This window comes from Entelurus aequoreus, linkage group LG11 (assembly GCF_033978785.1).
Source record: "Entelurus aequoreus isolate RoL-2023_Sb linkage group LG11, RoL_Eaeq_v1.1, whole genome shotgun sequence".
Taxonomy (NCBI): Eukaryota; Metazoa; Chordata; class Actinopteri; order Syngnathiformes; family Syngnathidae; genus Entelurus; species Entelurus aequoreus.
Window position 1 is genome coordinate 45,827,122 of NC_084741.1, and position 19,810 is coordinate 45,846,931.

At 37.2% G+C, this 19,810-nt stretch overlaps 1 protein-coding gene across 1 annotated transcript in view; it reads right to left on the reverse strand.

Moving 5' to 3' along the window:
- LOC133659654 (doublecortin domain-containing protein 2-like) overlaps positions 1-19,810 on the reverse strand; it is a 59,160-nt gene that overhangs the window by 36,210 nt on the left and 3,140 nt on the right. The window contains exons 2-7 of the mRNA XM_062062238.1: positions 15,325-15,379; positions 8,406-8,482; positions 7,994-8,128; positions 6,200-6,349; positions 4,882-4,936; positions 4,406-4,580 (exon numbers count right to left, since the gene is read on the reverse strand). Of these exons, the coding sequence (XP_061918222.1) occupies positions 4,406-4,580; positions 4,882-4,936; positions 6,200-6,349; positions 7,994-8,128; positions 8,406-8,482; positions 15,325-15,379 (647 nt within the window). The remainder of the gene's footprint in view (positions 1-4,405; positions 4,581-4,881; positions 4,937-6,199; positions 6,350-7,993; positions 8,129-8,405; positions 8,483-15,324; positions 15,380-19,810) is intronic.

Here is a 19,810-nt window from a genome sequence, read left to right on the forward strand (position 1 = left end):
GACTATTAGCACGCAGCTATTCTTCACGGTGGTGTTCGTTGCTACCTGTAGCCTCAGTTCGTCCATCTTGTTTGCAAGTGATCTTGCATTTGTGAGAAATATACTCGGCAGTGGTGGTCTGTTCGGTCGTTGTCTTAGCCTCTCCAGCAGACCAGCTCTGCAGCCTCGTTTCTGTTTACGTTCTCTACGCCGCCTGCGGCGCTTTGTTCCGGGTATGATGTCCCATGGAGATCCAGGTTGTCTCGCAATTTCTTCCGGGATGTTGTTTACACGGATAAACTCGGCCGTGACGGCGCTTTCTCCGGGAGATCCGACTTCTATGAGATCCTGCCTGGTGTAGACGTTGTTTGCCCGACAGGATGTAAAAAGTAAAATAACAAAGACGTACATAAATAACATAAAAAAGCACCGAACGGGAGAGCGTTGAGCCTCTGCGACTAGTCGCAACGCCATCTTGAACACATACGGGTAATATTATTGTGTGTGTATAAGGACCCCAAAATGGCACCTATTAGGAGAAACATTGTCTGGTGTTTTGATTCGCCCTATGATGCAAAAGCAACTTTTCTTACCTATTGGTACCTGCTGATGTGTATTTGGGATTTGCATAAGTCCTGAAAATGTGTGCCATCCGCCATTGTAGTCCGCGCCGTAGTCAGTAAGTTTCTTCTTTTCCTCTATCCTCTTGTTGTGAGACATTAATGCTCCACTGTTGCCATTTCTAATATAAAGTAGCGTACAGTTCTAAATTGTATCTGTCAGTAGACTCGCGATGGAAATGCTAAAAAACTACAACATGGATGACGGGGAGAAAACGCAGTCAAAGTGGAACCACGTAAATAAGACCGCCCACAAAACTGCCTGAAGAGATGCTCAGAAAGCGACTTAAAAACGGTCTGTAAAACATAATCCATGCTAAATGTTGACCAAGGAACCACTATTACATGTTATGCAGACCACAAGGAAGTGTTTTAAACATAGAAAAAAGATCGTAATATGACCCCTTTAATGCGCCTTATAATCCGGGGGCGTCCTATGGTCTGAAATATACGGTATTACAAAACCCAAAACCAGTGAAGTTGGCACGTTGTGTAATTCATAAATAAAAACAGAATACAATGATTTGCAAATCCTTTTCAACTTATACTCAATTGAATAGACTGCAAAGACAAGATATTTAATGTTTTGTTTTTTTTTTGCAAATAATCAATAACTTAAAATTTAATGGCAGCAACACATTGCAAAAAAGTTGGCACAGGGGTATTTTTACCACTGTGTTACATGGCCTTTCCTTTTAACAACACTCAGTGAACGTTTGGGAGCTGAGGAGGCCAATTTATGAAGCTTTTCGGGTATAATTATTTCCCAATTTTGCTTGATGTACAGCTTAAGTTGTTCAACAGTCCGGGGTCTCTTATTTTAGGCTTCATATTGTGCCACACATTTTCAATAGGAGACAGGTCTGGACTACAGGCCGGCCAGTCTGGTTCCTGCACTATTTTACTATGAAACCACGCTGTTGTAACGCGTGGCTTGGCATTTTCTTGCTGAAATAAGCAGGGGCGTCCATGATAACGTTACTTGGATGGCAAAATATGTTGCTCCAAAACCTGTATGTACCTTTCAGCATTAATGGTGCCTTCACAGATGTTTAAGTTAATAGCACAGATGTTTAAGTTAATAGCACTAATACACCCCTATACCATCACAGATGTTGGCTTTTGAACTTTGCGCCTATAACAATCCGGATGGTTCTTTTCCGCTTTGTTCCAGAGGACACAACGTCCACAGTTTCCAAAAACAATTTGAAATGTGGACTCGTCAGACCACAAAACACTTTTCCACTTTGCATCAGTCCATCTTAGATGAGCTCGGGCTCAGCGAAGCTGGCAGTGTTTCTGGGTGTTGTTGATAAATGGCTTTCGCTTTGTATACTAGAGTTTTAACTTGCATACATAGAAGTAGCGACAAACTGTAGTTACTGACAGTGGTTTTCTGAAGTGTTACTGAGCCCATGTGGTGATATCCCTTACACACTGATGTCACTTTTTGATGCAGTACCGCCTGAGGGATCGAAGGTCCGTAATATCATTGCTTACGTGTAGGGATTTCTCCCGATTATCTGAACCTTTTGATGATATTACCGACCGTAAACAGTGAAATCCCTAAATTCCTTGCAATAGCTTGTTGAGAAATGTTGTTCTTAAACTGTTCGACAATTTGCTCACGCATTTATTCACAAAGTGGTGACCCTTGCCCATCCTTGTTTGTGAATGACTGAGCATTTCACGGACGCTGCTTTTATACCCAATCATAGTACCAACCAATGGCACCCAATTCGCCTGTTCACCTGTGGGATGTCCCAAATAAGTGTTTAATGACCATTACTAAACTTTCTCAGTCTTTTTTGCCACTTGTGCCAGCTTTTTGAAATATGTTGCAGGCATCAAATTCCAAATGAGCTAATAAGTATGCAAAAAAAAACAAAGTTTTCGAACGTTAAGTATCTTGTCTTTGCAGTCTATTCAATTGAATATAATTTGAAAAGGATTTGCAAATCATTGTATTCTTTTTTTATTTATAAATAAATAATGATAAATGGGTTATACTTGTATAGCGCTTTTCTACCTTCAAGGTACTCAAAGCGCTATGACAGTATTTCCACATTCACCCATTCACACACACATTCACACACTGATGGCGGGAGCTGCCATGCAAGGCGCTAACCAGCACCCATCAGGAGCAAGGGTGAAGTGTCTTGCCCAAGGACACAACGTACGTGACTAGGATGGTAGAAGGTGGGGATTGAACCCCAGTAACAAGCAACCCTCCGATTGCTGGCACGGCCACTCTACCAACTTCGCCACGCCATCCCCATTTTTTATTTTTTTTTCATATTTACGAATTACACAACGTGCCAACTTCACAGGTTTTGGGTTTTGTATATGTTTACCTTGCTTATATCACCTCATCCTTGGTCCAAAATGCTGGTGTTGTGAGTGAATGCTTAAAGGTGAGCTTTGATGATGTTATGACGTCCATGTTGAGTGAAATGTTCCATGTTAAGTTGTCCGCTATCCAGGTGGAGTAAACCATTTTTTATAGTGGCTATAGGTAACCATAGACGTTAATTTAATTCAAGCAACCTTGGTATCAAATTTTCATGGTATATTGAAAACATGTTTACAAAAGCTTTGGGGGAAGTGGTAGAACATCCCCACTTCACATGCTGCAGTATATGTAATGCACATTACTTACAGTATATTCAAATCACCATGAGCGCATGAAATATAACTCCCCAAAAAACTGAAAATAATGAAGATATAGGCCTAAATTAAAAAAAAATATATATATAATCTCTTTAGTTTGTGTTGCTTTCTTAGCGGTCTGTTTGTCTTTCTTTGTTGAAACTATGGTCAATATCAACCAAGGAGGGTATTATTAGACACATAATATCAAGATAGGCTGCCTGAGGAAACCCGTGGCGCAACGCACAGGGCCAGTACCTTGTACGGCCCTGATGACACGGAGGAGGACCCAGGCCCGGACACTCCCCACACTGCCTGGAACCTCCAAGCACCACCGGCGCAACCCCGGGGCAGACCGTCGGAGGGGGGACGCGTGGCGTGGAGCGCTACCTGGACACAAGTCGAGGGACTGATCACCCTCGGCTGGGTCGCCCGGGAGAGGGTGTTTGATTAAGACCCGAAACACCCTATGACCCCGGGAGAATCACTGATGATGTGTCCAGGTTGCACCGTAAGGTGTATTTATGAAATGGTTCATGGTTTTCTACAGCTATAATACGACAGGTCTAGCAATCAGGTGCATCAAATGCATTTGTTTTAAAGCTATTTGCACACATTCTTGACAAAAAAAGAAAAAGAAACACGCACACATGCCTTTGTCTAAATGTCAAAAGCCTGATGGAAGTTGAAAACACAGCCAGCGATGATGTCATGCGACTTACGCTGCAAGAGTGGTCACATTGGAGGTCAGCCATAACCTGTCGAGTCCTCTTATCTGTAAACTTCAAATGAGTGCGCTTTAACCGGAAATTGTGGGTATATTTACTATATGGGTGCAAAGTGAAAATGACGTAATGTGTTTCTTGTAAAAGTGGTGAATGTCATCATGCCAGCCAGAACCTACTTTTACAAGGTACCGCAGAGCAACAGCGCCTCTTAGTGGCCCTCTACGAAGGCAGCAGGTTACGTAAGATTGAAAGGTATAAGCATTACGTCATCAGACCGGTGGTTGTTTACACAAAATGTTGAGGTCCATTTAATGCAAGTGGAAGAAAATAAATAAATGACAAATCGATGGACAGGTGGATTGCATCACCTCATTTAGCTACTATATGAAAGAATCAAAGCATTAATATACAAATGTTTTGGTGTATTACCATTGTCACTGAGGCCCAGCGTCATGCTCTGTCCGCTCCTCTTCTTCCTGAGGGATAGGAGTCTGGCCTGCGAGATCTCTCTTACGATGGAGGACAGGTGCTCCTTGTTGTGGTTTGGAGGCGAGGCCTTCCATTCGCTACCTCCACTGTCACTGCACCGGACCATGGACTTACTCTGGTGGGAGATTAGGAATGATCAGATTGTGTGCTGTATGTATGATGATCAGGAGCAACTATGGTCAACAGTGTGCCTGAGATTTCACATTAGGTTTAATTTAATTTAAATGTGAATACAGTATGTTGAAAAGTGCTTTATATTGGTAAGTCAAAAACATTGTTATATTGCTGTAATTAACCGATACAAACAAAGTAAATAATACTTAAATACATAAAGTCTTCACCAAGTATAGGTCAAATAATATCACCTCAAGTTGTGGTGATAGTGGTTGCTAAGAAAAAAAAGAGCTCATTCTTACGTTTCCATTCTGCTTTGAGAATCTGTATATTGGCGGCAGTGTGCACATTTTCATTCTGCACACAAACAAATACATCACTTTAGTGATAGTTCATTAAGATGTAGATTAGTTCTTAGGGCTTCGTTTTTCCCATTTCCCCCCCAAAAATTCCCTACAACTATTTGTGTCGGTTAAGTCTCTACTCTTCAACCACTGCACACTAAAGGGAAAACTATTTGGCAAACCATGCACGCTTACTGGTATATTTTTCAGACAAATACACAGAGTTTATATATAGAGCACACTTTGTACTCAGGGCAATTCAAAGTGCGTAACAGAAATTACAAGAAAGATTATACAATCATGAATGAAAATAAAATCATCATAAAAATGATCATCCATCCATCCATTTTCTACCGCTTGTCCCTTTTGGGGTTGTGGGGGGTGCTGGAGCCTATCTCAGCTGCACTCGGGCGGAAGGCAGGGTACACCCTGGACAAGTCGCCACCTCATCACAGGGCCAACACAGATAGACAGACAACATTCACAGTCACATTCACACACTAGGGCCAATTTAGTGTTGCCAATCAACCTATCCCCAGGTGCATGTTTTTGGAGGTGGGAGGACGCCGGAGTACCCGGAGGGAACCCACACAGTCACAGGGAATCAAAAGATTAAATACTTTTATTTGTCACATCTACAGTTAAATAAAAGTGTTTTCAGCCTGGATTTGAACAATACCAAAATGTTGGCCCCATCAGTCGGTTTGACTTGAAATTCATCAGGTAGCGCAATGATGCCCGACTAAACACCTACAGTAACTTGCAGTAGTGTCAAACTCAAGATGCAATTACATGCATTGTTTTCTGTCAAAATGGATTAAAAACAAATACATTTAGTAACAAAGAAGAAGTACTTTATTGACACACATAATTTCCAGGCTTTAGCAGGCCATATAAAATGATGTGGCTGGCCAGATCTGGTCTCCGGCCTGGAGTTTGACACCTGGGCTTTAGTGTGTTGAAGTTGTAAAATGGCTGCAATAAATCAAGTACTTATAAAACTTCGAGCATGATTCTATCCCAGCTGACTATGGGTGAGAAGTGGGTACATCTGAGGTCAACAGTCAAAAACAGAACACAGACACACAACCGTTCACACTCTTGTTCACACCTATGGACAATTTAAACTCTCCAATTAATTGTGATGCTGACCCTGAAACAGGTTTTTTATAATAATGAGATTCCTTTACTAAAAGGAACACATCCATAGTAAAATTTGGTTTGACTTCTGGCTTTGCGGCGTAGGTTACAGTTCATAGTGTTATATAGTGCGTACCCATTGACCCTCCGTGTCCCTCGGGTTTTGTTGAAGAGGAGGTCACTGTAAGAGAGCTTCTTAAATCTCTCTCTGCCCACGGCCACATAGAGCTGACCGCTTTCCAGCTGAGTGCCATCAGTCACCTGCTGGCCCTCATAAGTGAAAAGACTACAGCAGAGAAAGCGGGAAAAAACAAATATTCCATGTTTGCACCAATAACAACATAAACAATACAAAACTTAGAACATTAACGGGGAACTGCAATTTTGGGGGGATTTTTTTTTCCTATCATTCACAATCATTATGATAGACAAGAAGACAGATGTATTTTTTGAATGCATTCTAACTCGTAAATAAACGTAAATAAAAACATCTAAAAAAAAACATCCAAAAAGCGACACCAACTCTCCAATTACCTGTCGTGACCTAAATATTAATCAAACATTTAGCAATATTGTTGTTATAAGCGCTAACACAGACAAACTAGTGTTGCCATGATCACAGAGAGCCAACTAGCTTGTGCAGCTATATTGACATCATCAGCTGGTGAGCTGCTTTCTCGCCTCGGAGCTCGTGAAAGTTTGTTCTATCCATCCATCCATCCATTTTCTACCGCTTATCCCTTTTGGGGTCGCGGGGGTTCTAGATCATAAATAATGCCTCTCACCTTGACAGTTGAAGGATGAGGACATAATCCGACAAATTGGTAAATTTTGGCATCCAATTTAGACCCGGACGGCGAGAAAGACACAAAAAGACGCTTGGTTCAACCCCCCTTTTTCTTTGTGAGGATATATTCGTCATCTAAACAAGAATATATCAACATTCCATTAGTCGGCATCCAAGTGAAAACAGACATTGTACAGTAAGTGATGTTTTATGTTGTTTGTTGTCTCTCATGTAGTCTGGAGTGAATAATAATCAGTGACGTTGTCAAAGGAAAAAGTGAATGTTGTGATGTGTTTTTGAAATAAATGGGCTCTGTATGCCTAAAATGAACAAAATACATAAATATTAAATGTTTTGATGAATGTGCCTGTTACTATACTACATACATACTTACAGCATGTAAAACAGAGGTATTAGGATGTTTTTTATGGTGCTCTATAGGCCAAATAGAGCGAATACAATTGGCTCAATTGTTATCTGACTTTTGCTAGTGTTTATTTACAAGTCAGAATGCATTAAAAAATGAAAAACATATGTGTCCTTGTCTTGTATAAGAATTGCATACAATAGGCAACATTTTAAGAAAAGTGCAGTTCCCCTTTAATCATACACAATTACAATACATGCTCAACGACAGTGTTCTCCAACTTTTATCAAAAATGCTGTATGAATAACAATATGTAGATACACAGGTTAATTATATATTAACGTTGTATTAATTATGCCCTCAGCAGAGCATTTAATTGTTCTGTCTATATTACTATACGTCGCTGGCACACAAAAGTGAACAAAGACATTATTTGTAATGAATAAGTAATAATAATAATGTGAGATTATGTTGAATTATATGAAAAATTGATCATTTTAGTGGCACACTTGATTATCTCTTACACAGTGGTTGGGTATTACTGCCATAAAGGATACCATATGCAGAAAGTTAACATGAAATAAAATATGAATGCCACATTGACCAAGTAATTGATTTTAAGGTGTGCCCAATGTGTTTGTAATCTTTTTTTATTCAGTTTGAAAACTGAGCATAGTAATAACTGTAAGCTCTCTGTGGTCAGATTTAATAGCAAGTAAAATAAACAGATAAACCTTTGGTGGATGATTGAAAAACAAACAATTTGTATTTAATACCTTCTCACACCGCCGAGGACTCTCAAACCCATCTTCTCTGTGATCATCTCGAGAATTCTTTCAAACTGGCTCAGCATCCTCTGGTGGATCAGCAGCCTTATTGCAGGGTTCAGAGTGTCCCCGTTTGCCACCACGCTGGGTAGGAAGAATACCATAATGGTGAAGAAATGTCATTAGCGGAGACTGGTTCACTCACTCAGCAGTTCATGCAGTGCATTAGCAGTTAGTGACGTTGAAGTCGGCTGCTTGCTGTCATAATACATCTAGAATGAATTAGAATTACTTTTCAATTCAACTGACTCATGCATATCTAACGGCTTACTAACATATGCAAGATATGCATGGATATCTAATTATCTTAAGATATTGCGGCACAAACGTGTCATTTGTATGAGAGAGTCACCAAACTCACAAGATTGGACATGGCTCCTTAATTGGTTTCAGGAATCTGGCTGATACGGATAGCCGATTTGGTGGAAGTGGTTTGACCTGGAAAATTCACAAAAATTTAAATAGTTGTGAACAACCTAACATATTTGCCGATAATGCAAAATTATTGATGTCTTGCTTTTTTTATGTAGTGCAGGGAAGCACCAGCAACTAGACCTGTGACAAAAACATCCAACGGAAACATCAAAATAATGTTGTTGTTGTTGAACTCAATACATGCTATGCATGCAATTTAAAGCTAACGTCAAAATATTGAAATTGGACAAATGGTTTATGGCTTTACTTAATTTTCAGCATGTATACAGTTTGAGTTTGAGTTTGAGTTTGTGTTTATTTCGAACATGCAAGCATACAACATGATACATCACAATTGCCAGTTTGTCTATTCAACATGTTCGAAAAGGAGTAAGAAGAAGCAAAGCTTATTTAATCCTACCCCCTTTTCCTTTACATAACAGTTGCTAAAACTTTTGTTCACTTCCTGTTCTCAATGTATTCACAATATACTCCATAAGTAATAACAATAAAAATAAATACATAAATAAATAATAATTAGTGAAGTAAGTTATATATTTCATATGGTGAGATAAGTAAGATTATCCAGAAAATGAATGGATGGATTAAATAAATTCAGAATATTTGTCATGGTTTTTCTTCTTTGTACTTTGTAAACACTTTAAGTTTGAAGAGTTTTTGAAGTCGATCATATAAGTAGATTGTTTGATTTCTTTGCTTAATCCATTCCATGATTTAATTCCACATACTGATATACTGAAGGTCTTAAGTGTTGTACGTGCGTACAAATGTTTTAAATTAAATTTTTCTCTAAGATTATATTTCTCCTCTTTTGTTGAGAATAATTGTTGTATATCTTGGGGAGCAGGTTATAGTTTGCTTTGTGCATCTTTTTAGCTGTTTGCAAATTCACTATGTCGTGGAATTTTAGTATTTTCGATTCAATGAATAAAGAGTTTGAATGTTCTCTATATCCAACATTATGTATTATTCTAACTGATCTTTTTTGTAACACAGTTAATGAATGAAGTGTACTTTTGTAGTTATTTCCCCGTATTTCTGCACAAGAACTCCAATATAGTAACACTAGCCAGCAGTAGAGAACATGGAGTGTATTTTGGTCTAACATGTTTTGCTTTATTCATTATTGACGTGTTTCTTGCTACTTTATGTTGTGTATTTTTTACATGAGATTTCCAGTTCATTATATCACCAATCATTATACCTAGAAATGTGGTTTCATTTACTCTTTCAATTTCTAGTCCGTCTATTTGTATTTGTGTTTGACTTTCCCTTCTACTGTTGCCAAATAGCATTATTTTGGTTTTACTGAGGTTTAAGGAAAGATAGTCTGTTATTTTCAAACCATCTTTTTAATTTGTTCATATCTTCTGTTATTATTTGTATTAGCTTCTGTGTGTTCAGTTACAATATGATACATCACAAATTTCCAGTTTGTCATTACAACGTGTCTGAAAAGGAGTAGGAAGAAGCAGAGCTTATTTATTCCTACCCCTTTTCCATTTCATAGTGATTACTAACACGTGTTCACTTCCTGTTCTCAATTTGTACAAAATTTAAATCCATAAATAATAAAGTTCTCAATAAATAGTTACAAAAAAATGTAATTCAAATAAGTGATAATTCAGATAATCTAATTGTTCAATAAAGTTTAAAATGTTTATCAGGATTCTTCGTCTTTGTGCTTTGTAAGGACTTTGAGCAGTTTGAACAGTTTCTTAAAATGGATCATACCAGTACTTAATTTGACTTCTCTGCCTAATCCATTCCATAATTTAATTTCACATGCTGATCTTCTAATTGTCTTAAGTGCTGCATGTGCAAACAAATATTTTAAGTTACATTTTTCCCTGAGGTTGTTTTTCTCATAATTTGTTGAGAATACTTGCTGTACATTTTGTACTTATAGTTTGATTTGTACATATTTTTAGCTGTTTGCAAATGTACCAAATCCTTGAATTTCAATATTTTGATTCAATAAATAAATAAAGGTTTTTTTGTAACACAGTAAGTGAATGAAGAATACTTTCGAAGTTATTACCCCATATTTCTACACAATAACTCAGATATGGTAACAATACCAAACAGCAGTTACAATTAAGTGATTTTTGGTCCCGTACATAACTTGTTTTGTTCAATATTGAAGTATTTCTTGCTCTCATATATTGTATGTTTTTACATGAGATTTCCAGTTCAATTTACTGTCTGTTATTACACCCAAACATTCTATTTTTTCACCCTTACAATGTCGAGTCCGTCTTTTTGTGTTTGTGTTTGACTTTCTCTTCCACTCTGACCGAATAGCATTAATTTAGTTTTACTGAGATTCAAAGATAGTGTGTTTTTGTGAAACAATCTTTTTAATTTGTTATTTTCTTATTTTATAAAGATTGAACAATTTTGGTCCCAGTATTGATCCCTGTTGATCAATGAGTTAAAACAATTAGCTGTCACAAGCCTCAAATGTGATCATGGTATTTTGGTCCATGACATCATGGATGTTTTGTATTTCAATTTTATGAACATGTCAGTTGCCAAAGGTTGGCTATTATTTTTGGTGTTGACAAAAAGTATTTAACAAGCTTATTACATGTGCCTGTTGTTTCAATACCTACATACATACTTACTGCATGTATATACAACGGTCTTGGGGTTATTTGTTTATACTTTATAAGCTGAATAAATCATATTGCAGACTCTTAGTAGTAGTTTTTCACTATTTATGATGTACAAAAAATGGAAAGATATGTGTAATATTTTCTCACATAGGGATTGTGGATAATAGCCAAAAATGTACAGTTCTCCTTTAACATGTTAGCCGTCTGTTCTGCCTTCAGCTCGACAGATTTCATCTTGATTTACTGTAATTTGAATTATCATTTCAATCTGTGTCTGTGTGTATGTGGTGGAGCTCACTTTTCATTTGTTCTTCTCCAGAAATTTAAAGAAGAAAAACAATAGAAGTTCAGCAGATCAAGTGTTAAGATTGTTTTTCCTTTCTGAATTTAGAGGATTATTCTGAATTACAGCCAAAGAAAGCAGTCTACTGTAAAATAATGTAGTGGTTGCTTAGAGAAAACACAGCCGGTCCCAAAACACAGAGCCCAGTGTAACGCTACATTTGGCTCTTATGAGGGACACAGATAAGGAAAATGGCATATTAAAAGCCTTTATGAGTCCTCTTGAGTTTCTGAATTCACCATAGAAACATATGTCTACATACTGTAACTTAAACTGTGATTTTTAAGGAAATCTCGCACAAAACCTAATAACAAATGTAAACAGTAATGAACATATGTTATATACACTGTTGATTATTTAGTAGTATAATCTTTACAACAGGTGTCTCTGAGTTATTTGTACTTCACAAGCTATTTGTTACAGATCCCTGCTTAGGATAAAAACAAGTATTTGTCACATAGAGAACATTTTGGATTTATTTGTGGCAAGTGCCTAATGTGAATATCCATTAACTAACAAAAACTATGTCAATGCACTTTTTAAAGTGGCTTCACTCCAGCATGTACAAAAGAAAACAGAAAGAATAAAACATTGCACAGTGATATTTTCATGTTGACCCTATTTTTCTCATAAAAAGTAAGGATAAGAATTATGCTGCCACCTATTCAGGCAGCTAAGAGTTCTTGACACTGATTGAGTCAATCAGCCAGGTTAAAAGGGATGGCGGTCCTTTTAGAGGATTGGCTCCATTAATGTTAACAGGTAATCAAGTACCACAAAAGTCATTTTTGCTGGCTGAGGAAAGACCAAATCAAGAACATGAAGAACATTTTCCTTTCAGTTGCGATGGTAGGTAAACAAATTACTTAGTCGTGGTGCTCAGACCTGAACAAGAACCTGCTCTGACTACGTGTTTCCTCCAATCACCCAATTTGACCACAATGCAAAAACAGTTAATCTAACTTGTCAACACATCATTAATACATTGATAATCATAACCAGGCCTGGGCAATATGGCCTAAAAAAAACAAAAACTCAGATTTTTTCCCAAAAAATTTGATTTACGATTTTGATCTGATTTTTTTTTTAACCTACTTTTTAAAGAACCGGTTTAATACACATTACAAAAATAATTCTAAAAAAGTGTTTTCTTTTATTTGATCAAAAACTGCTAGTTTTAAATTACAGTGCATACACTACATCTAACTTTGAGAACAATTCTAATTTGAATCATGTTGTTCTTCTTAAACCGGATATGAATTGTATTTCTTATGCAATCATTTTTAAATAACTAAATTAAGAGCTTCCTCTGGGAAGCAATATTTATGTATTGAATATAAAGTGCTACGTGTCTGCTGCATGTTTGAAAACATAGCAAAACAATACAGGTAACATATATGTACTTTAAATGATCGAGTGAGAAATCCGCCCGTATAGTACACGCAAAAACTTCATTTAAATAAGGCGGTCTGCACTACCTCTCAATTCTACATGCAGTAATAGAAGATTACAGGCCCACTAATAGTACACACAAGTTTATTGTTTGCACATGCTGTTTAGCGCATGGTATTTGGATCTTAGAATATCAGGCTCTTAGTGTTGGCGTCTCCCGGAAAACAGCTTTTGCATGCCAAACAGTTGGTTCCCTTGTCTGGATCTTACTGAAGGAGCGCCCCTAAATTGCCCAGTAAAAGTTGCATGCTTCATGTCCCACAACATAGCAAACCACCAAAAAGTTAGAACACGACACCTTGGATGTGAGGACATGAGTGTTCCCACGGTTACAGTTAGTAATACGTGCAAAATCCTCTTTTAAAAAGGGCGGGCCATACCACTTTTCCACTTGTTATGAACGGTGCACTTAATAGTACACCCACAACATATTCACTAGTAGTACATGCATTTTAGTTTATATTTGATACTTAACAGTTTTTACTTAGGATCTTAGTATATTAAGCTCTACGTGTTTAAGGACGGTATGGTATGGTTTATTTCCAGCATGATGAATAAGTTACGTTAAGGAACATCACATGGTTACATTTGCATCATTCAACATATTAAAAAAAAAAGTAGGAAGAAGTACATCTTATTCAATCATATGCCTTCTCAATATTTGTTACCCTCAGTTTATACAGACCATATATTTTACAGGTTGACACTTATAATATTTTGTTTGCTTACATTTAACATGATTTTCATTTACTTTCTGTGGTTTTTTTCCCGTTTTTTTTATAATTTGTTTTATAATTAAAGAGAAAAGAACAATGATAGCTTGTGCGGTGATCAAGGATCGACTGCAAAATAAAAAATAAATAAATTTAAAAAAACATTACTCATAGTTGGAAAAGTTACTTTTAGACTTGCAGGTTTGAACAAAACTGATTTGCAGGACGGGCTAAGTTTTTTTAATTTTTTTGGCAGTAGTTGGCTCGTAAGGTGCCAGTTCAAAAGGACTGTCTTACACCAGGAGTAGGCCATTAGAGTAGGAAAGTGAGGCATGATGAACAATATAAAGAAAATAATCACAACATTAAATACAAATTGTTGAATTAACACATTTTTCTGATCAAATACAGACATGCGGCAATTTTTTTCAGCATATCGCAAGTATGTTTAGTTTGCAGAAATGTACAGCCTGTGTAATGTATTTAATGTAATCGTGATATCAATATTCTTGCTAATCAGAGAATAAAATACAGAGAAACCACACAGAGAGAAGTTTCTCTTCCTCAAAGTGCTTGTTGCTGCCATCTTTCTACAATGAAGCACACAGCTGCAATGGGCGGGGACTTTGAGCATAACAATATGACAAGCAACTGACAGTTTTAAAACTAAAAGAAAATAAGGAGGACTTTTACAACGTATCAGCTGATTCCCGGAGAAGGATATAGCTGCATGGACTTCTTATACAAATAAAGGTAGAACCACATATAATGTTCAGTATTATTAAAAAATATATATATATATATATATTTTTTTTAACCTGTGGGGAAGTATTCTCTTCTTGTTGTCGTTCTCTTCAAAATTACCAGACTTTGTTAAAACTGATTACCATACAATAAATTAAAATGACAAATAATAAAAAATGCAGTGGAAACTCAAGGGAGAAACATATGTGAGGTTGTACAATTTGAGAGCTGAACAACCTGAATTTGAACGTCATGTGTGATGTCAGGTGACACCTTAGTGAGCATCAAAAGATTAACTATGTAACCAACTCCAGTCTTTTGTCATCACTTGCCAATGCTAAGGTGTTAATTAATGTTTAATATCATAATGTTGCTGATTGTTTCAGTTCAACCCTGGAACTGATCATTTCCTATTTATAATTCCATTTAGACCTTATTCTTTTATTGAAGGATGTACTTGAAAATGTACCTTCAATTACTTGCATCATTGGACAGTACTTGGACATAGTACTACATTTGAAAATTACTGAAGTAACATTAGTAAAAACATTAAAAATAATGTAGGTTTTCTTCATCATATTGTATTATACTATTACATTACACCGTAAAATACATGTTGCAAAAATGTTACTCGAATACGCTTATTCAGAGAAAAAAATATACACTAAGTATAATTGAATACATGCAGTTTTTAACGTAATTAAATGGACAGTTGCATTACCTGGATTGCTGGTTTGAACTAGATAATATAGTATGTTTAATTAAAGACATCAACCATAACATAACATAATGACTGATGACATTATTAAAGTTGGGATTTCCATCCATTAAAATTTGAAGTGGCGCTGATGATTGGACCTGCAATGTTCATGTAGACATGACCTTTGAGACAAGTTGAGTGTGTGCTTGTCGCTGCATTTAATAAACAAAGACAAACACAAAATAAGTTACTTAAACAATACTTTTTGGCTGTACCTGAAATGGAAGATTTTTCAACATCCTCTTCTTTCTGGAACCAATCTGTAAATAACTATAGACAAGAGATACTAATAATTAGCACAATAACCATAGTATTTGTTTTTATTTTTCTCAAGTATTTTCATTTTCGGTGTAAATATGGTGACAAACTCAATAATTAATCATAAATAGGGTGCCTGCAGAACATAAGGATAAGATAGAGCTGTGCAGTAAAAGCATAATATATTATTCAAGTTAAATTGTCATCTGAGTGTATTCTGCCTTGGGCTTAAAATCTTCATTTACAGTGAAAGAAGCCTGGTATGCAGAAAGAAAGATAATGCATTGCATCGACACTGCAGGTGAGATAACCTTACGAACCTGTTGGCCACATCATTAGGTACACATGCACTGACGATTAAGAGCTGTATTAAAAAATATGGCTTTACAAAAAGGATGCAATAGTCATTGGTTGCCACTGTGTGTGGTTTGCGGTGGCAGCTGTTTATTGTGATCACTGTAAACATTTGTTTACCGCTGTTTAGGGGTGTAACGGTACGTGTATTTGTATTGAACCGTTTTGGTACGGGGGTTCCGGTTCGGTTCGGAGGTGTACCGAACGAGTTTCCACACGTAAGTAGCGTAACGCATGTTGTGTAAACAATGCACACCGAGGCACAACACACGGCATGCTAGCAGCTAACGGGCTACGATAGACTGACCATACGTCCTCTTTTCACCGGACATGTCCACTTTTGCGGAGCTGTCAGGGCGGAGTTTCTTAAATGCCTCAAATGTCCGGCATTTTGAGTTAGGGTTGCGTGTATTTTCAATGTACGTTCAGGGTTAAGAAGGGGTTAAAAACAAAACAAATTGTGTGCGCAGCAGCATTGGTGAGGGAGGGGCAGAGACAGAGAGAGCGAGAGAGTTATGATAAACGCACATGCGTCGCCAGGCTCTGCTTTTTATCAATAGATTTATCAGATTTAATTTTTTATTATCTATAGCAGGGGTGTCAAAAGTGTGCCCCGGAGGCCATTTGCGGCCCACAGCTAATGTTTTAAAGGCCCACGGCCAGTGTTGGGACTAACGCATTACAAAGTAACACGTTACTGTAACGCCGTTAGTTTCGGCGGTAACTAGTAATCTAGCTATTTTTTATGTTCAGTAACTCAGTTACCGTTACTACATGATGTGTTACTGCGTTATTTTACGTTATTTTTTATGTAGTATCGGCTAGAAACAGAAGATCTTGTTGGCCAAGCGGACGTGACGACAGGCTGTCCTCACTCAGGTCCGCACGGACCTGGAGGGGGCGTGCCTTAAGTCCAGCTGGAAATCGGGAGAAATTCGGGAGAATGGCTGTCCCGGGGAGAGGCACTGAAATTCGGGAGGGTTGGCAAGTATGAGATATTCTCACTTCTTTTCTTTTGTCGAGCACAAAGAAAAGAACATTTTAGTTAAATGTAAGTTGTGTCTTGGATCAAAGATCCCGTCTACTGCCCAAAACAACAATTCAAATCTGCCTGGTTAGGCGTTGTGTATGTCACGTGTGCCTTCCTTAGGTGAAGCCAGGTTTATAGCTATGTTGTTATTATGCTGCTTGTTACTTATGTATGTTATGTTGCAGCTATTTAAAATAGTTTTGTCAATTTGTTCTGGTCTGAAATAAATTGGCCCTTTGAAACATATCTTTGTGTTTGTGTGTTGTATGTAGACCACATTGCTTAGCAGAGTTCAGTGATGCAAATGCATGTCAAGTTGATTAACACATTGTATTATTCTCCAGTGCAATAACAGTACTGAAATGAAGGCTAAAAGGCCATTAATGGGAGTTTAAAAAAATAAAAAGAAGAAAAAAAGTAACTAAATAGTTACTTTTCACAGTAACACATTACTTTTTGGTGTAAGTAACTGAGTTACTAACTCAGTTACTTTTGAAATAAAGTAACTAGTAACTGTAACTAGTTACTGGTTTTCAGTAACTAACCCAACACTGCCCACGGCACATTCTAAAAATACTATTAAAATAAACAAAAACATAAGAAAAGTGAAATAAAAAAGCTTAAAGGTTAAATGTAATTTAGAAAAAGTTGCAATGTTGACTAACAAAACAAAGCTGGGTTTTTTTCTGTCATTGCTCAAAACATAATATTGAATCAAAATCAATGTTATTATGAATTATTGACCTATCCAAGGTTCCAATTACGTCACATACATACATACATACATACATACATACATACATACATACATACATACATACATACATACATACATACATACATACACACATACATACATACATATATACTAAGAAAAATATTTTTGGTGTAAGATTTTGCAAATTTGGTCAATAAATAACCCAAAAATGTATATTTTGTTGTTTTCTTACTGTACGGAAAATGAACTGAACCATGACCTCTAAACTGACGTACCGAACCAAAATTTTTGTGTACCGTTACACCCCTACCGCTGTTAATTGGTTCCGGTTCTGACTGTGGTAAATTATAAAACCCAAAACCAGTGAAATTGGCACGTTGTGTAAATCGTAAATACAAACAGAATACAATGATTTGCAAATCCTTTTCAACTTATACACAATTGAATTCACTGCAAAAACAAGATATTTCATGTTCGAACTGAGAAACATTTTTTTTTTTTTGCAAATAATCATTAACTTAGAATGTAATGGCAGCAACACATTGTAAAAAAGTTGGCACAGGGATATTTTACCACTGTGTTACATGGCCTTTCCTTTTAACAACACTCAGCAAACATTTGGGAACTGAGGAGACCAATTTTTGAAGCTTTTCAGGTGGAATTATTTCCCATTGTTGCTTGATGTACAGCTTAAGTCGTTCCACAGCCCGGGGTCTCCATTGTCGTATTTTATACTTCATAATGCGCCACACATTTTCAATAGGAGACAGGTCTGGACTACAGGCAGGCCAGTCTAGTACCCGCACTCTTTTACTACGAAACCACGCTGTTGTAACACGTGCAGAATGTGGCTTGGCATTGTCTTGCTGAAATAAGCAGGGACGTCCATGAAAAAGACTTTGCTCCAAAATCTGTTGGTACTTTTCACTATTGCCTTCACAGATGTTTAAGTTACCCATGCCATGGGCACTAATACACCCCCATACCATCACAGATGCTGGCTTTTGAACGTTGCACCTAGAGAAGTCCGGGTGGTTATTTCCCTCTTTGGTCCACAGTTTCCAAAACAATTTGAAACGTGGACTCGTCAGACCACAGAACACTTTTCCACTTTGCATCAGTCCATCTTAGATGGACAAATCCGGCGTCATTTGTGGGTGTTGTTGATAAATGGCTTTCGTTTTGCATAGTACATTTTCAACTTGCACTTACAGATGTAGCGACAAACTGTAGTTACTGACAGTGGTTTTCTGAATTGTTCCTGAGCCAATGTGGTGATATCCTTTACATACAATGTCACTTTTTGATGCAGTACCGCCTGAGGGATCGAAAGTCATGGGCATTCAATGTTGGTTTTCGTCCTTACGGGCAGTGATTTCTCCAGATTCTCTGAACCTTTTGATGATATTTCGGACTGTAGATGGTGAAATCCCAAAATTCCTTGCAATAGCTCGTTGAGAAATGTTGTTCTTAAACTGTTCGACAATTTGCTCACACATTTGTTCACAAAGTGGTGACCCTCGCTCCATCCTTGTTTGTGAATGACTGAGCATTTCATGGAAGCTGTTTTTATACCCAATCATGGCACCCGCCTGTTCCCAATGAGCCTGTTCACCTGTGGGATGTTCCTAATAAGTGTTTGATGAGCATTCCTGAACTTTCTAAGTCGTGTTTGCCACTTGTGCCAGCTTTTTTGAAACGTGTTGCAGGCATCAAATTCCAAATGAGCTAATATTGGTAAAAAATAACAAAGTTTACCAGTTGGAACGGTAAGTATCTTGTCTTTGCAGTCTATTCAATTGATTATAGGTGGAAAAGGATTTGCAAATCATTGTATTCTGTTTTTATTTACGATTTATACAACGTGCCAACTTCACTGGTTTTGGGTTTTGTAAAGTCCGTGAAGTCGAAAATTTAATAGCTTCTTAGCTGAAAAAAAAGCCTGTTTACAACCTTCTAAACACATTTTTACCGTTATGAGAACCTGCTAAACCAGGTGGTGTCCTAAGTGCAGCCCAGGGGCCATTTGTAGCTTAAGACCACATTTTTTTGGCCCGCAGCATAAACTGATACTGATTACTAATACTAATACTTGTGTCACCATTATTTTAATAGAGAGCTGATAAAACTTTAGGTTTTGTCTTTATATATTATATATAATGTCTGTTTTTAGCAACTTTTTACAATATAAAAACATGAAAATGACTCCTGCATACATTCAGTACGTGGCCCTTGGTGGAAAATGTTTGGACAGCCCTGCTCCAGACATGAATAAATAGGAATGTGAATCTACAACAACTCACAACTCACCTAGTCGCCTAGTATGGAGGGCCAAATGGAA